Source organism: Clupea harengus, chromosome 21 (genome assembly GCF_900700415.2).
Source record: "Clupea harengus chromosome 21, Ch_v2.0.2, whole genome shotgun sequence".
Lineage (NCBI taxonomy): Eukaryota > Metazoa > Chordata > Actinopteri > Clupeiformes > Clupeidae > Clupea > Clupea harengus.
The window spans coordinates 7,889,552-7,907,138 of NC_045172.1; the positions used below are offsets into that span (position 1 = coordinate 7,889,552).

The following is a 17,587-nucleotide window of genomic DNA, read 5'->3' on the forward strand; positions in this document are numbered from 1 at the left end:
TAGGTTAGGCCTACTGCAAGGAAGCTTGTGCATGACGTCAACGAAGATCTTATCACTGATATTGGTTCTTATTATCTGGCAAAAGGTTGTTACCTTTACTACTCTTCATTTCAGCCACTTTGTGATTAGTTTTAAGAAGAAAACTCTTTGTTTGACATTCCCCTCGCGATTTACAAGAACAAGGGTAAGATAAACTGCTTTTATGAATAAGGGCCCAGTCAGTGTCCCCGTTTTTCGATTACAAAGACAAAAACATGACATGTTTTGGAGGTGTTAACGTGTCTGAACTGAAAATGTCCCCGGATTTTGTCCCAGAAATCTGGTCACCTTACTACAAAGACGCTTCAGAGAGCAAACATGTAAACAGATATGACGATATGTTGGGGAGGTGTTGTAGTAGAGAACCATGTGACACATATGCTATCACCCTAATTTCATAGCACCCTCGGTAAAACGCCGAGCACCCCCATAGCACCTGCAGAAAAAAATCTCTGGCGCCGCCACTGGTGGCAACTATGCATCTCTGATCATCTGTTTCTGATGTGTCAAGTCTTTGAATATTGTGTTGTCACTGCTGTCCAACAGGGGAGGTGAATCTGGACAACGGTGATGGCTTGGCCATTGCAGCAGGTCACTGTTTCCTTGCGTTCCAGTTCCTCTCATGCTGCTCCCTGACTGTTGGTTCTGAGAACCAAACAGAAAGAACTGCGGCAGTATCACAAAATCCAAAAAATGTGGCATTTCATTCATAGGACCAGAAACAAACAAACTTAAAAACATAACATTGGACATTAAAAACTGTCTGAACCTTAACATCAACCCATATCTCGTAGTCATGTTCGTAATCAAGTCATCATCTAAATTCCCATCCAATCATCATATTATTGATAAAAGTAATTATATGAACACAAAAGAGCATGACTTGAGTTTAACCATAGTCATGTTTTTTCCTCCTTGCGCTCCACCAGAGATGGTTGTTCTGGGGGCATACATTGTATGCTGTGGGTGACATATGTTCATGCTCCAGGAGGTCATACTTGTTTTTGCAAATATTCAGGTTGTTACGGGCCCGTTTCTGACAATTATTACATTTTAAAAACGTACAGAACATGCTTTCATCATCATCACTCTCCTTGTCATTCCCCATGTTATGGTTAGAATGAGAAGCATGTCTGCCTTTGCCCTGAGACCTGCATTCCCTTGCCCAATGGCCATATTTCCCACACATACATCATGTGATTTTCTTCTGGACCCATATCTTGGTTTAGAATGTTGGTATCCAGAAAAATGCATCACATTTCTACCAGCACACCTAGCTGTTAACGGTCTCAATCTGGTAGTTCCATCATTAACATCTGGGTCTACACTTGTGTTTTCTGGCTGACACTCAGTAATTAGCATCGGCCTTGTTCCTGATGCCTCCCATTGAGGGGGCTGCTCACTTTGTCTTTTCAGAGTGGCAAGTTCTGCTTGTTCTGCTTTTAATGTCTTCATATCATCTGCAATAGCTCGAACTCTGTTGCTTTCAACATGCAGGCGCCGTTCTAATTCAACCTTTTCATGTTTCAACTTAGCCAATTCACTTTCAAGAGACGAGACTTCGTCTCGCTCCATCCTCAGAATTCTCTCTGATTCTGTATTTTTTTGTTCCCTCTGACGTTGCATTATCTAATTTAAGGTTATAACTGAAAGTGGGATTTTCTCCTTCTCATGCAAGAGTTGCTTGACATCATCTAGAGACCATAAACCATGTTGGGGCAGAATATTATACTTAAGCTCAATTTTCCTTTCCCTCACATCCAGTTTAATAAAACTTGACTGTTATTATTGATGACCAACTTAATTTTTTTGAGTGTGTACCTTCTGTCTCAAGGTCACACTCTATAATATTCAGAAGATCAGACCCCATATCACACAATATCCTCCTCAAACAACTTATTGTGCAGGCCCTGGTTATTTCTAAACTTGTCTATTGCAATGCAATTTGAACAGGCCTACCTGCATGTGTAGTGAAACTGTTGCAGATGATTCAGAATGCGGCAGTGGACTCTCAGCGGCAAGAGACTGCAGACAAGACTGTGTGATACCTCAGTGGTGGAATTACGTACCTAATGTTGTCCATACCGGTGACAGCCTTGGTACATTCGAAAAGCATTTAAAAACTCACCTTTTGAAACAGCATTTAACTTGCTTGAGGCATACTAATCATAGTTTAGGTGTTATTATTATTATTATAGCAACAATTGATGTTTACTTTAAATTATATTAATAGTGAGAATGTTTTATGGATTTAATTTCATTATGCTTATTCTCATTGTTGCTTTTACAGTTTTTTTATGTAATGTTTTGTAAGTCACTTTGGATGAAAGCATCTGCTAAATACCTTAACCATAACTAACATAACTCAGGAAAAACAACCTAGAGTGTTATCTGATGGTGGCCTTCTACTGCACCACTATCGAAAGTGTACTGACCTACTGCATCTCGGCGTGGTACTCCGGTTGCACTGCAGCAGACAAGAGAGCCATCCAAAGGGTCATCAACACAGCCCAAAAAATCACTGGCTGCTCACTGCCCTCCCTGGAATCCATTGCCCGCTCCCGCTACCTTAGCAGGGCCAATAACATCTTCAAAGACTCCTTTCACCCAGGCGACCACCTGTTTACTCTCCTGCCCTCAGGCAGGCGGTACAGGTCCTTTAGAGCAAGGACCACGCATCTAAAGAACATTTTTTTCCCCAACGGCCTTCAGAACACTAAATACAGACATGCACTTAACTGTCACTTTATTGACTACAAGTCACACATGCCATTTTAGTCACCTTACACATGTGTATAAACAAAACTGTTTCTGTATTTATTGTAAAGCACCTCAGGGAAGTACTGTTGATGTATTTATTGTTCCTCAGGGAAGTACTTTAATCTATACCACCGCACTTTGTTGAACTCTTAATATATACTGTATATATTTTTAAGCTATTCATACTGTTTTTAGATAGTTGTAATATTGTTGTGATATATGTTGTTGAGATGTGTTTGATGTTTCATGGATGACCTGAGGGCTGCATTTGCCAGCATCAGGGACAACATTCGTAAAAAAGGAGTGAAACAGAGACGTAGAAACTACCGCATCATTTTAAAGTATGCATAGAAACTACCAAGTTCATTTTAAAGTATGTGTGTTCAAAAGCACCAGCCCCTATTGGTATGTAAGTATGGGGGATAAATCAGAAAAACATAAGAGCACATATAATGTTTAATGATACAATACCTCATTGTATGGTAGACTATTATAAAGACAGTCGTTACAGCAGACGAGAAGCCACTATGTGTAGGTATGGGGGAAGTGCTCATGTCTATGCTTCATCAATGCCTAGATTTGAGATGCTGTACAAAATAAAGTAAAACAAGTTGACACACAACATGAACATACATGCTTTCCCATTAGGGACGAGTGTAAGGTCAGGACTGGGGTAAGCTGTACGCAGTCGAGCCATAGACCATCAGTGGGCTTTGGGGTACTTTGTTCCTCTCAGTTCAGCCATCAATTCACAGTTTGTTTGTTTTGTCTGGAACCTTCTTTCAGAAATGCTTTCAGGACGGCTCCATTTCAAGAATTCCTATAAGGCGGAGATAGAAGCTGCACTTAGTGCCAGTCGAGAGCTCCCCTTTAAGGGAGATGACAGAGGGGGGGTCACTTCTTGGTGGCACCAGAGCGGGCGCGGTTGAGGCGCTCCACCACGGCGCGGTCCGTGGTGGTCGAGCAGCGGGAGAGCACGGTGCTGATCTCCCCCTCGTTCCGCCGCTCAATGGCCGCATCTGCAGCGCCCTCCAGATCACTGAGAGAGAGAGAGAGAGAGAGAGAGAGAGAGAGAAAAAGATGTATCAGTGTCAGAAAGTGAGAAGTGGAATGGAGAGGGTGTGATGGGGAAACAGCACAAAAGTAAATAAATGTTGAGAGTTCAGAGAAGGTGGAAATCGTTGATCATGAATACATGAAAATATAACAACTCACAACTTCACAGATGCACTTCGGTACTGAGTACATTGTCTTAAACAAGCAATCCAACACACAGACAGACTATCAGACAGGCATGCACACACACACACACACACACACAAACTTACCCAATTGCCAGGTGAGCTTTCACCTTCTGCTCTGGCGTCACCTTTGACACATATTTCTTGGCCTCATATTTATTTTGTCTCTTCACACACACGTCTACAAAAGGCTGTGAAGACAGACCATGAAACAGCGTTAGTCTACAACACCATGACTAAGCATGACTCAGCACACACTAGTGCTCTGGAGAGAAATCCAACTTTACCAGGTATCCAATAGGAGATTTCTTGCTCTTTGCAAATTTCTCCAGTTCCTCCCAGTCCTCCTTATCAGCCAAGGCAGTAAGCTTCAGCCACCAGTACCTGCGACACAACACACACACGTCTCAACTTTTCTGTGTGGACTGATGAGTCAGAACTATACCACTTAGTGAAGTCTTGAGATCACTTTCTGAGGTCGTCTTAGATGACAGCATCCTCTGCATGGCTTTATTACATGTAATGTCAGGAAACGTCAAGACCACGACAGTAATGTCACTCCCATTCACAGCAACACAAGAGTCACAGGCCACAAATCTAACCCAATGAAACTAGCTTAAACCCAACACCTCTGGCTAGTATTCCTATAACTTGTAGAGCAAGGTGCAAACCACCAGGGTCATGGGTTCACTACGCAGGGAGCTCCCACACTGATGAAAATGTACAGCAGAACTGCAACTCCTTTTGGATAAAATACCTTATATAAAATCAATGAGGACATGTAAATGCAGTGTAATACTAATGGTTGGCCCTCTGTCTGCACCTCTTGTCGGGGACCCGGAAGTCCTTGTAGAGCTGCTCGGCCTGCTTGTGGAGGCCCACGGAGAGCAGGATCTGCATGGAGTCCTGCAGGCTCATGCCCATCAGGTGCTCGCCCTTATCCTCCTCCAGCCGCCTCTGGAAACGAAGCAGCCGCATCTCCTCCTCTGTCGCCTGAAGGGGGGACAGGAAGAGAGAGGGATGAGAGAGAAAGAGAGAGAGAGAAAGAAAAAGAGATGAGAGAAAGAGAGAGAAAAAGAAAAAGAGAGAGAGCGAGATCAGAGAATAGTGTCAGAAAAAAAGGGAATAGACAATGAGTTGGTACAGGACTTTTCATCTCAGCCGATGGACAGCATGACTGATTCTCTTCTGTAGCTATTGTCCGTCTCAGGTGATGCATCTTACAGATCAGGTGAGGCCATTTTGAATTTACTTTCCACAGCAGCTACTGTATGTCCTCAACATATTGTTATAGTAGTTATAAGGAGTGCATAGTAATGTTTATTCTCAGTGATCCCACGCTTGACATACCTTGGCAGCAAACTCGTTCTTTGCTTTACTGTATTCATCTACAGCACTCTGTAGTAGAGACAATCGGGCCTCCAACCGCTGAGAGACGCACACACACACACACACACACACACACCCGCACACAGACACACACACACACACACACACAAACACACACACTTGGTGTTTAAGGCATTTAAAACAAGCATTTTATGATCCATTTTACAGCTCCCAGCACGTGATAACAATCCACAGGATTAAATGGGATTCAGGGTGTCTGATACTTAAGTGTAAGCACACAGGCGCGCAAAGACGCACACAGACACACACACACACCTTCTCTTTGTAGCTGGCCTTCACATAGAAGTTCCCTAATTCCTGATGGTCATCATCTTGGTTGAAGAGGTCTTTCAAAGTGTTCTGTTCTTGGTGTTTACAGAACTGCAAGAGAAAGACAAACACACACACACGGTACACTAATTTCAAATCCAGTTTTTCATAGTACTCTACATGCAGGCATTCACATCTCATGTCTGTTCCTAATGATTTCAGGAACGCCATACTGTGGTGATATGAGACTGGTGCTGCTGTGGCCTCAGTGGCTCATTCACTCTAAATAAGGTTATATGAAGCAAATGGCTACTTAACACAAGGTCAGCTGGCACTGCAGAACACATTCCTACAGTATATTGCATTTAGAAATTAAAATGATGCCTTGCCTTTGCATTTCTGTCTAGCCTGTTCCATGTGTTTGTGTGTTGTGTTTAATCTAACGTCTTCATCACTGGAGATGGTGTGGTCTAGTCTGTCAGAGTCTCACCTGTCTGTAGAGACTAAGGGCGACTGGTTGGTTTCTCAGGGTCATGAAGAAATCACCGCGGTTCATCTCGTTCTTCAGGTAGGTCACCACTGTGTACACTGTGAACAGCAGGAGTGATACTCATTTTGGTCAGTTATGGGGAAATGGCTCTGGGCTTCACTGGATTCAGCCCGCTGTTCATAATTCTTAATGTGAGCACTGAGAGATGCACTAGTGTGTGTGTGTGTGTGTGTGTGCGTGCATGCATGCGTGTGTACTGTACCCAGATCAGTGTCTCCACTCTCAATAGCTTTGCTGAGAGCCAGCTGGCTGCGCTTCATCTTCAGTAAGAGGGGGACCTGCTCTCCAGAGCGAGGCTCAAACTCCAGCAGCTACACAGCAGGAGACAGAGAGAGAAAGAGAGAGAGAGTGGGAGAGAAATAGAGGGAGGGAATGACAGAAGCTTTTAACTGATATTTTGCTTTTAGTTTAGTGTGTGTGTGTGTGTGTGTGTGTGTGTGTGTGTGTGTGTGTGTGAGGTTCAAATAGACTGCAAGAGAAGTGAATACTGTGGCAGAAAAGAGACGCTACTGTTGCTGCCATGGCCTCTTTAAAGCAACACTATGTAACAATTCTACCTTAAAATAACAGCTTGAAAAAAATGGTGCCGCTACAATTACTTTTAATATGGAGAATGGCCTCTCCGACATAGCCATCGGGGGTCTGTAAGATTTCTGGAGCCCTCCGGTCCTTTGTGTCTGCACATGCGCGACTAGGATCGGGTAGCGATTTCGATTAAAGAGCTAGCCATTTTTCTGCTGGATTAGTTAGTAGTTTATTTGCTGTCCTGCTTTGTCTTGTACTTGCTTGATGTTTGACTGTGTTAGCAAAGTTATTGACTCGCTAGTTTGTCATAAACGAGGAAAGCAAATTTCAACAGGTTTCGCCGCTAGGGGGAGCTCCAAGCCAAAAACTACATAGTGCTGCTTTAAATCAATGTCTGAAACTTGGTATATGAGGATGATATTACATATATTGAACTCCATTAAACCTCATGTATTTGTATCATGCCATTAACAATTGACATGTCACAGTCATTGTCCCATAGTGCTGTATAGAACCCAATAACAGTGTATTTGTGTGTGTGCGTGTTTGAGTGTGTGTGTGAGTGTGTGTCTGTGTGTGCGTGTGCCTGTGCGTGCATGAGAGAGAGTTAAGAGTGAGTTGAATGGGCAAGGCACCTTGATGGCCAGTTCGGTGCGTCCGCACTCGTAGGCTTTGGTGGCGATCTCAGAGTATGAGATGCCTGCTGCCTCGCCCAGCTTGATGCTCACCGCCCGCGCCACCACCTCATCCGCCTCCTCCTTCTGCTGCACCTGGGAGAGAGAGAGGGAGAGAGAATGAGAGAGAGAGAGAGAGGTAAACAAAGTGACAGACAAAGATATTCAGTGAAAGGTGAGGGACAGAGAGAGAGGTAAACAAAGCAACAGACAGATTCAGAGAAAGGTGAGAGGATGGGAGAGAGAGAGAGAAAGATTGATTTTTCTTTGCCAATGTCACCTTTGCCTTGAGACCGTGTTCGCTGTTAGAAGTCCTCAATGAATTACACAGAATTGCACTGAATCATATTGGAAGATCAAGGTTAAAGGGCCAGTCCCACACACACACACACACACACCTACCTTGCAGCAGGCCCAGTGTTTCAGTACTCTGCTCACTCCCTGATATTCAGGGATCTTGAGGTAGCGGCAGATCTCAATAGCCAGTGGGTACAGCTTACGGTACACCAGCCTGCCAGACCACAGAGATCCACTGTGTTAATGGCTTCAAAGGTATATATATACACAAAATCACACACACACACAGACAAACACACTTGAATACAGTAACATCTCAGAAATCTTTATAGCAAAAACTCACCGGTCAATAAGAACTTGCACGGTCATCTGTCTGAATCTGGGACAGTGGTTTAGGACTATGCCCATATACAGCTGAATCACATGGCATACACACATATGACACATCTCAAAGTAAAGTCCTACTTTAGCACTGTTAACCACCATTATGAAGTATAATAATTAACATGGTTATAAAGACGTTTATAACTACACAAGGCTTGCTTGTATGACGTTTATAACTGCACAAGGCTTGCTTGTATGACATTTATAACTGCACCAGGCTTGCTTCTATGACATTAATAACTGCACCAGGCTTACTTCTATGACATTTGTAACAAGGGTTCGGAGGAGTGTGTAAAGGATACTGTGTGTGTGTGAGGGGGATCCCTACAGTGTAGTCACGGACGCCGTTGAGTACACGCAGGTCTCTGCACATGCTCACAAACTGTTCAGGAGGGAAATTACTGAGAAAACACTTCCCGAAAGAGGCAGCCTGAGAGAGAGAGAGAGAGAGAGAGAGAGAGAGAGAGAGAGAGAGAGAGAGAGAGAGAGAGAGATGGATGAATTGGGAAATAAATATGGTAAGACAGCAAGTCATGAAGATGCATACTAGTGTATATCAAAATCTATAACAGTACTATTACAACAACAATAATTACAACAAAATAATATCTTAACAATGATTCTGGCTGGTGGACAGTCAATTTTACTGATGAGTTAATTCATCCGATTACTATCTTTCTTTTTTCTTGACAAAAATCTTCTCTGTTTTCCAAAAACAACAAACCAAAAGTCTTATAATCTTTTAGAGTTATGAACATATATAGTCAGGGTGTTTCTTTCTTTTTTCCTTAATTTTTCTCTGTCCACGTCTCTCTGTCTGTCTCTCTGTCTGTCTCTCTGTCTGTCTGTCTCTCTGTCTGTCTCTCTGTCTGTCTCTCTGTCTGTCTGTCTCACCCTCAGCAGTGTTTTCTGGGTCTCTGGTTCGTGCTCATGTCCTGCTGCCTCCACACACTGCCGCACAGCTTCTCCCAGCAGGCTTTGCTCCTTAATCTCACGCAGGTACTCATCTGCCTTCTGGCTCTGTTTCTGCACACATCACAAATATCAACACAGTGGGAAATTTTTTTTACTTTATGTTCTCTGCATATATATAATTATTGAGGTCAGGCTTTACGCAGCTGAACTACTAAGGTACAGGTGCATTTTTCAGATTTGATTTTGTTTTCAGACTGTGACCCTCCACAACAAATGCATTTCTCTCCAAGAACACACTAATGTGAAACAACACTTTACACTGGTTGAGGCAAATCTCTGTTTTCAGTGTGTATGACTAGAAATGCACCTGTACAGAGCATACACATACAAACACATGTTCACATCCCCAGACACACAGAAACACACTTACCTCATACTCTTTGTGAGCCTCTAGAAGCAAGGCCCCAGGAGCCATGGAAGCTATCTTAAAGATCGCCTCACACGCAGCTGCAGGGAGAAAGGGTGTATGTTAACTCTGCACACGATCAATTACTCTCATCACAAATGTCAGAGACAGAACAAATATGTGAAGCGCTGAATTTTTGTAGCAGCTTTCTGTGTGTATGTGTATATGTGTGTGTGTGTGTGTTCGGACCTGGCTCTTCCTGCAGCAGCTTGTGGTGTGTGTGCGTGCGTGCGTGTGTGTGTGTGTGTGTGTGTGTTTGTGCGCATTTGGACCTGGCATCTCTTGCAACAGCTTGTGTGTGTGTGTGTGTGTGTGTGTGTGTGTGTGTGCGTGTATGTGTTCTGACCTGGCACTTCCTGTAGCAGCTCGTGGTGTGTGCTGCTGATGATGCGAACCCCATCCAGCTCTGGGACCAGCACAGAGTCATCGTCCAGGTGATACCCACACAGAGGTCAAGGGTCAACCAGCATCACAGAGACACACCCTGCTAATGTTTGTCAGCCATTTGACTATTGGCTGTTTCCCACTCACACAAGCCTAAATAAATCTAATACACCATTTCCATCCCAGTGGCAAATGAGTGTCCATGCATGACAGATTACACACACATGACCTGCACAGCCAACTAGATTTTGATGAACTATCAACACAGATGAAGGATACTGGATGGTGTCTCTACACTTGCCGGCCACCAGGAGGTGCCGGTCCCACATAATGACCACTGAGGGCTGCTCACTCTTTGGTCTCCGACACCTGTAAAAAAAAAAAAAGAGGCCAGTTAGTCAGACAGTAAACAACTAATGTGGTCATGCATTTCTGCTGCGTAGGCTACAGCCCAATGAATAAGAGGGTTGTCTCTTTCTTAAATGCAACGCGCTCTATCAAGTTTGCACATACATACACACAAGCAAACACAGACATGCACACACACGCACACACACACACAAGCAAACACACACAAGCAAACACACACACAAGCAAACACACACACACAAGCAAACATACACACAGAAGCACACATTGACACAAATACATTCATACATAACATTTAGTTGCAGTTGAACATACCAGGTCATTTGTTTAGGGGGGGTTCTCACTTTAGTCTCTACCTCGCTCAGTTTGTCCTGCAGACAGACACAGAAGCACACATTATCACCATATCCCTTCACACAGTGCAGCTGACTATCTCACGTCATAAACTCTTCCAGCGCTTGGACAGAGACACCACAGATCTGTAAGAGCAGTAGATGCCTCTCCCAGGCTGCGCGTGTCCACGCTGCCTCACCTTCAGGTTGGATGAGCCCATCCACACGTGGCCAGAGTCCGTGAAGAGGGCCAGGTACTTATAGCTGAAAGACACGGCCATGCTCACTATGCTGGTGGCCTGAGGAGACAGACCAGGAGGTGTCTGCCGGAAAGACAAAGACACACACACACACACGCATGTAAACGTCCATGAAAAATAAGCATTGACTGAAATATGTTTGTTTCATGGTTGTACATGAGGGTATATACATTTGGGAAGCATCCCACAGCATAGTACAATCTAGATGAGAGTGTGTGTGAGTGTGTTTGTTGGGTTAGATTGTTTAATGCTATGTGTATGTGAGAGTATTTTTATTCTGGTGTGTATACAGTATATGCGTGTTTAAGTTTGAATGTGTGGGGATGGTATGACTATGACTCTATGCGTGTGTATGTGTGTGCGTGTGAGTGTGCTAGATCTCACCACTGCAGTGCAGGCAGTGTTGTCCAGTATGAAGAGGTCTGCTCCGTATGCCAGAAGCACTTTGCTCTGTCTGTCCTGAGTCAATACGGCCCAACAGGAGGGCGCCTCATGCAGGCCTGAGAGGAAACAGCAGAATCTCATCAACAAAGCCCAAAATCAAGAAAAAGAAAATCAACCATTTTTATTTACTTGTGCTGACTACAGTATTCCTAAATTTCCCTCAGGATTAATAAAGTATCCATCTATCTATCTATCTATGAAGCACGGTTTTGTTCACAGCCTTGTTTCAGATTTACCAAAGTCAACTCAGTGACCCAGGGGACCAGACAGAAGCAGCAGCCCCGTTCCAGTTGCCCATTATCAGAGGATTTCATGTCTGTGTGAATTAATGGCTGGGACTGGAAGGAGGTCTGACCTACCTGGGACTTCAGGAAGCCTCCGCAGCTTTAGATCCTCAATGTTTGTTGCCAAGGTGACCCGGAATGCTCCTGTGATTATGGCAATTCCAGTTCCATAGGGTGAGTGAAACACTTTAGCTTCCACCACCTGATTCTGAACAACATCCTGTTTGGGAAAATAGATGTGAACTTAATGGTGTGTTGCTTAAGTGTGTCTATGTGTATGTGTATGTGTATGTGTGTGTGTGTGTGTGTGTGTGTGTGTGCGTATTTCTCACATTGCCCATGCTGAAGTGTCTTTTGAAGCTACCAAACAGGTCATAGATAAGCACTGTGCCATCCTCCTGAATGCACAACAGATCATCACACACCGTCCAGCCTAGATGCTTCACAACACCACTCTTCCACTGCAAAAGAGACCGAAGACCTAGCGTTACTTCATTAAACGCACTACACCAGCAAGTGAATATGTTACCTCATACCTGGCGTGTATGTGGATTCACTCATTTATGAGCATTTATTATTGACTGTATTTGAATGTGTGTGTATTGTAAAACATAGTGGGATTGGATGTGTTTGTACCACAAAGCCTGCCAGGGAGGACCCAGAGGCAGAGTAAATCTCCAGCTGAGGTCTGGCACTGGGAGAACGTCTCTGAGGCTCCCGGAGAAGGGCTGAGAGAGAGAGAGAGAGAGAGAATGTATGTGTGAGTGTGTGTGAAACAGAGTGTGTGTGTGTGTGTGCATGTAGGTGTGAGTGTGAGAGAGAGAGTGTGTGTGCATGTATGTGTGAGAGAGAGAGGGAGAGAGACAGAGAGACAGAGGGAGAGTAAAATAATAAGAAGGAAAGAACATGAGTTGGAAAGTGACAGATTGGGGGGGGTTAAACTTCCTCTCATAAGCTTTCATTCAGGTTGAGACCGTTCTTCATCTTACAAAGAGCTGGGGCCACTCACCAATGGGTCCCCCATAGGGTGCGGCGGAAATAAGACAGTCCCTCAGACCATCTTTTAGATTCCATCCCATCTCATACAGCTCGATTTTCCTGTCACATGAAACGGAAGTCATGAAGCACGCTGGTACCCATGATGACCACAATCTACTTGTTTGGAAGTGCATCATGAAATGGTGCACTAGTCTAGTAGACGCTGCAAACTATGTTGCAAGATAGCGACAACTTTCACTGTGTAACATTCCATGGACATTTAAATATTTCCCTTTGTTTGTGAAATTAGCCGCCTAGACTAGCTTCACTCTTGCAAAACAGAATTTTCACCGATGGATGATGGCGAATATTTATTTAGGCATAATTCAAAGGCAGTCACCACTGGGCGTAACATGTCATATGACTGTTCACCATCACGTTACTCGGCCATGAACAGGCACCAACCGCGTTGCAATATGCTCTGCGTTCTCATTATATAATTGTGTCAAATTATACCACTGAGCAGATTAGACAGTATTTAATAATACAGAAAAGGCAATGTCATCGTCTAGAAACAGGCTAACCAACCTAGGTCCAGGTTGGTCAGCTGACTTGCGTTTAGGGAAACAAAGTGCGAATGACAAGCAAACCTGTAAAACGCCTCCCCAAGCGGGTTCCAGTTCGCGGTCACAAACGCCATCCTCCCGCCGGTGGCGAAGGGTGACAGATCCGGATGAACGGGACCCTGTTTGTTGTTCCCTGGCCACGTCAATAATGGTATTTATTTTGTAATTGTTAGTATATTTCACTTGGATCCAAACCCTACGCTTCCGTCACTAACTTCTTCTTCGATTATTGATTCTGGAATTTGAGTTCCTGGAATTTGAGCGCCATCTAATGTTGTGGAGGTTGGCTGGTGAAGTTAATACAAATTATCGTTTGGTGTCGCTGTGATATTGCTGCTTCGTGCTTGGTTCTCCTAAAAAGCTGAAGATGCGTTGAGAGCTCAGTTCAGGACGGTCGACAAAGTTTCGCATCACTCAGAAATCTACGTTCAGGAGAAGGATAATAATCTTTAGATGAAACATGAATATTTTAAATGTGTCAAAAAAAAAGACCCATCCTCTCGTCTTCTGATTATGTGATATATAATCTAACCTAATGCATGATCTCATACCTTTTGACGGGATGTTATTAAAAAGTGATAAGGGCCGTTTTGAGGGGAATATAATGAAAATATGGTTTTATATCTCCTTCATTCGTCTCTATGAGATAGTCTGATGTTATCGTAGCCTTTTGTCTCCAATTTTAATATTACATCTGCCTAAACACTCTTCCTCAGTTTATTACTCTGATATTTCTCTATACAACAGGTTGTTATACAGTGCTGAGGGCAATCATTTGATGAAGTAACTGCACTTTTATCACAGCACCTGGTTTCACGTGGTGTGTGCATAGGCCAGAAACGGACACACACAAGCACACAAACACAAACGGACACACATGCACGACTCACGCACAACGCACTCACGCACGCACGCACACACACATAGAGAGTTTTCCTAATACAACAACCAGCCTATTTACTGAAGACTTAACAAACAACACAAAAGAGAGAAATCTAAAATAATGCAGAATATGAAGTCTTGCGTTTGATCACTCTTGTATGCTATTCCATCCAACCCCAGGCTTCCTACCACTGTGCCAATTATGGTGGGAGGGGAAGAGAAAGGAAGAGCAGGAGCCGGGGAAAGCAATTTAACTACCAGCTTACAAAACTCATTTCAGGCCCTGAATGCCATATTCTCACTGGGAGAATTTAATTATATCTCACAGCCCTGCGCGAAACGTTCTCAGGCTCCGGCACAGTGTCCCAGGCACTACAAAGTGGCTTAGGTTGGGTTCCGATAAGCGCCTCTTGTCTGAAATGAAACACTGAAATGTTTTTATTATTGCTCATTTTCACACAGCGCCACGTCACACGGCTCTCATTTTGGTTCCTCCGTTAAAATATTTGTGTGGAGTCTGCGAAAAAGGCATACATTGTGGTCCACTTTTAAGAACTTTGTCACTTTATTCGGAAAGTAGATGGGATGCACAACAACTCCAGGCTTTTATAAGTATTCACATCACATTCACACACAAAGTGTTTAGTGCTATTCCCTACAGAAGGGTATTTTGCAGCCTTTGGTGCCCATTGATGTACAATTTGCAGGCACTTCCTGTCACGCCACGCAAGGTTCCACACGACCGCAAGGTTCCACATGACCAAAACCTGCAACCCTTATCCTGGCAGTCTACAAAACTGTGATACAGACGTTAGAAATGTCCACTTTGTTTATACAGATCATAACTGAGGAAACTTTTTTTTTTTACAACAACGACTTCACCTGACAGACAAGCTTGTTCTTGACCACTTTTCACTATTGCCCCAACAATCAGTTTCAGTAATCTATTGCCCCCAACAATCAGTTTCACTAATCTATTGCCCTCAAAGCTTCCATCCTTTGTCCATTCCCCCTAAACACTGAAACCCACTTTTACTTCCACGTGGATGCACAATGTCATTTAGAAATAAATCAAAGGAAAGAATAGAAGAGAGAAAAAGTAACAATATAACACTATGAGAACTTAAGGACCCTGTGGCTTGTGTCTTAGTATTGGGGAGCAGGGCTGCCTCTGCCTGCCTCTCGCCTCTCTGGCATGTCAGGATTAAGGCTGAAGAATGATGGTATAATCTCAGACATTTGTGTTGTGTCTGCAAAACAAAACCCACCAGGACTTCGCTGCTATCAAACTGCGCGGCTTTGCCAAGCTATTTGTTTGTGTTTGTTTACTTGTTGTTGTTGTTCCTGGTTGCCATTATAAATAAGACCCTATCACCCTGTGCCTGGAGCCAGCTGTAAAACATACCACTCTTTCCTGAGGCCATGGTCTTGGCTGGCAATTTGGCTTTTTGACACCAAGCTGCCAGTATGTATCACAACAGGCACACACACACTGCAAAAAATGCCACTCTAGATTTAAGACAAATTATTACATATTTAAGCATAATTTTGCTTAAAACAAGCAAATTTGGCTGCCAGTGCGTTAAGCAAATTTGACTTGTTAAGATTTCTTAAAATAAGACAGCCTTCACAATTACTCCAAAAGCACAGAATGTCCTGAAATAAGACTAATTCCACTCATTTCAAACCATGTAGTTACTTAAAATAAGCCTGATGTCACTCAAATCTAGTGAACTTCTGAGGCATTAGTACTTGAAATAAGACAATTCAAGCACAGAATGTCCTGAAATAAGACTAATTCCACTCATTTCAAACCATGTAGTTACTTAAAATAAGCCTGATGTCTCTCAAATCTAGTGAACTTCTGAGGCATTAGTACTTGAAATAAGACAATTCAAGCACAGAATGTCCTGAAATAAGACTAATTCCACTCATTTCAAACCATGTAGTTACTTCAAAATAAGCCTGATGTCACTCAAATCTAGTGAACTTCTGAGGCATTAGTACTTCAAATAAGACAATTCAAGCACAGAATGTCCTGAAATAAGACTAATTCCACTCATTTCAAACCATGTAGTTACCTCAAAATAAGCCTGATGTCACTCAAATCTAGTGAACTTCTGAGGCATTAGTACTTGAAATAAGACAATTCAAGCACAGAATGTCCTGAAATAAGACTAATTCCACTCATTTCAAACCATGTAGTTACCTCAAAATAAGCCTGATGTCACTCAAATCTAGTGAACTACTTGAAATAAGAGACAATTCAGGCTTTTACATAAGACCACAATAATAAAAGTGAAATTTAGACTGACAACACTGATTTCAAGTCATCTAGTACTTCCAAAGAAGTCTGTCATCACTCAAACCTGGAGTACTTCTTAAGCATTAAGTTACTTAAAATCAGACCACAAGCTCTTAAAATCAGGAAACGTGACAACACATTATTTATCACTGTTTTATTAGCCTGTTAATGAAGAAAACCAATAACAGCCATTTGAGAGTAGTGAACAATAATAAGCATCAGAATGCTTAAATGTACTTAATTACATATTACACATAATGATTTAAGTAAACTGTCAGACATAAGGTACATTGACATCTACATAAACGATGACAATTCAGCAACACATCAAACAGTCAGAATTCATCAAACAGTCAACAAATCATTGACAAATGTAGCTGGAAATACATTGGACGTTGTGTTACTGTGTGCTGTCCTGACCTCCAGACATATAGAGAAAGAGTGGGGGGGGGGGTGACATACAGAAGAGTGACATACAGTAGGAGGTTGACAAAGAGAGAGGAGAGACAGACTAGGTTTGGATGAATGCTTGACAGTCAGCAAGCACCTTTTTATATGTTGTCGTCTTGTCACTCTCGTGAATAAAATCTTTGAGTACCTCTGTTTGTATTATGGACAATAGCCTAGCAATACACTTGGAATATGTTAACTGGAACACATAGTAGCATCCCATCAGTATCATGAGGGATTCCAGAAGCATGTCCCTTGGCAAGGTCATCAGTTACGCAAGAAGACATTGGGGTCCTCAGATGGCTGAAAGCAACAAATTGGGGGAGGGGGCAGAATGAAGTTAAACCACACACATGAAATTCACAAATGAAAGCATTATGTACTGACACTAAAACCCACCTCAAGAACATGGTACAGTGCCTCACTTGCCGACTTTTCTTGGAGGGGCGGTTGGGTAAGGGAACATTTTTGGGAGCGCCTCCAACAAGGCAATGGCCTGTGCAGCTGCAAACAAAGTGGTATAAGTTAATGTGCAATATTTATGATGACCCTGAAACTATGGATACAAAAGAGCACTGAGTAAGCTGCAAGTCAATGTAATGGGTCACTTGTACAAATGACAAATGTAGTGGTGTTAGAACCCTCCAGTGACAACCACCAGTTTGCTGAGATTCAAGGAAAAGTGTAGTAGCATATCGGCTATGCCGCGATAATGACCACCTCACTGTACATTATCCCTTACACAGCTTTAAGTTTTTATTAC

At 43.0% G+C, this 17,587-nt stretch overlaps 1 protein-coding gene and 1 long non-coding RNA gene across 2 annotated transcripts in view; both read right to left on the minus strand.

The window, feature by feature from the left end:
• Positions 1–3,237: 3,237 nt before the first annotated feature.
• vps16 (VPS16 core subunit of CORVET and HOPS complexes) lies at positions 3,238–13,425 on the minus strand. The gene is made up of 24 exons (XM_012823444.2): positions 13,212–13,425; positions 12,593–12,681; positions 12,220–12,311; positions 11,916–12,044; positions 11,659–11,803; positions 11,240–11,355; positions 10,796–10,918; positions 10,579–10,634; positions 10,174–10,263; positions 9,857–9,951; positions 9,475–9,551; positions 9,024–9,155; positions 8,432–8,559; positions 8,089–8,124; positions 7,851–7,959; positions 7,410–7,544; positions 6,452–6,560; positions 6,190–6,287; positions 5,706–5,810; positions 5,391–5,468; positions 4,864–5,033; positions 4,328–4,424; positions 4,128–4,231; positions 3,238–3,838 (listed from the first exon to the last, which is right to left on the minus strand). The coding sequence occupies exons 1-24, from the start codon at positions 13,259–13,261 to the stop codon at positions 3,694–3,696; spliced, it is 2,508 nt and encodes an 835-aa protein (XP_012678898.2). The 5' UTR covers positions 13,262–13,425; the 3' UTR covers positions 3,238–3,693.
• A 3,439-nt stretch (positions 13,426–16,864) lies between these two features.
• Positions 16,865–17,587, minus strand: part of LOC116218229 — an 871-nt gene continuing 148 nt past the window's right edge. Inside the window, exons 2-3 of the long non-coding RNA XR_006151504.1 lie at positions 17,224–17,328; positions 16,865–17,127 (exon numbers count right to left, since the gene is read on the minus strand). This is a non-coding gene — a long non-coding RNA (uncharacterized LOC116218229). The remainder of the gene's footprint in view (positions 17,128–17,223; positions 17,329–17,587) is intronic.

Excerpts from the sequence above, each read along its gene's own strand:
- vps16 (XM_012823444.2), bottom strand. The coding sequence starts at position 13,261 with ATGGCGTTTGTGACCGCGAACTGGAACCCGCTTGGGGAGGCGTTTTAC. Across the intron at positions 8,125-8,431 it reads ATCCCCCTCACACACACACA|ATTCAGACAGATGACCGTGC; the intron begins GTATCCTTTACA and ends CCACTGTCCCAG. Across the intron at positions 5,469-5,705 it reads AGGCCAGCTACAAAGAGAAG|CGGTTGGAGGCCCGATTGTC; the intron begins GTGTGTGTGTGT and ends TGCGTCTCTCAG.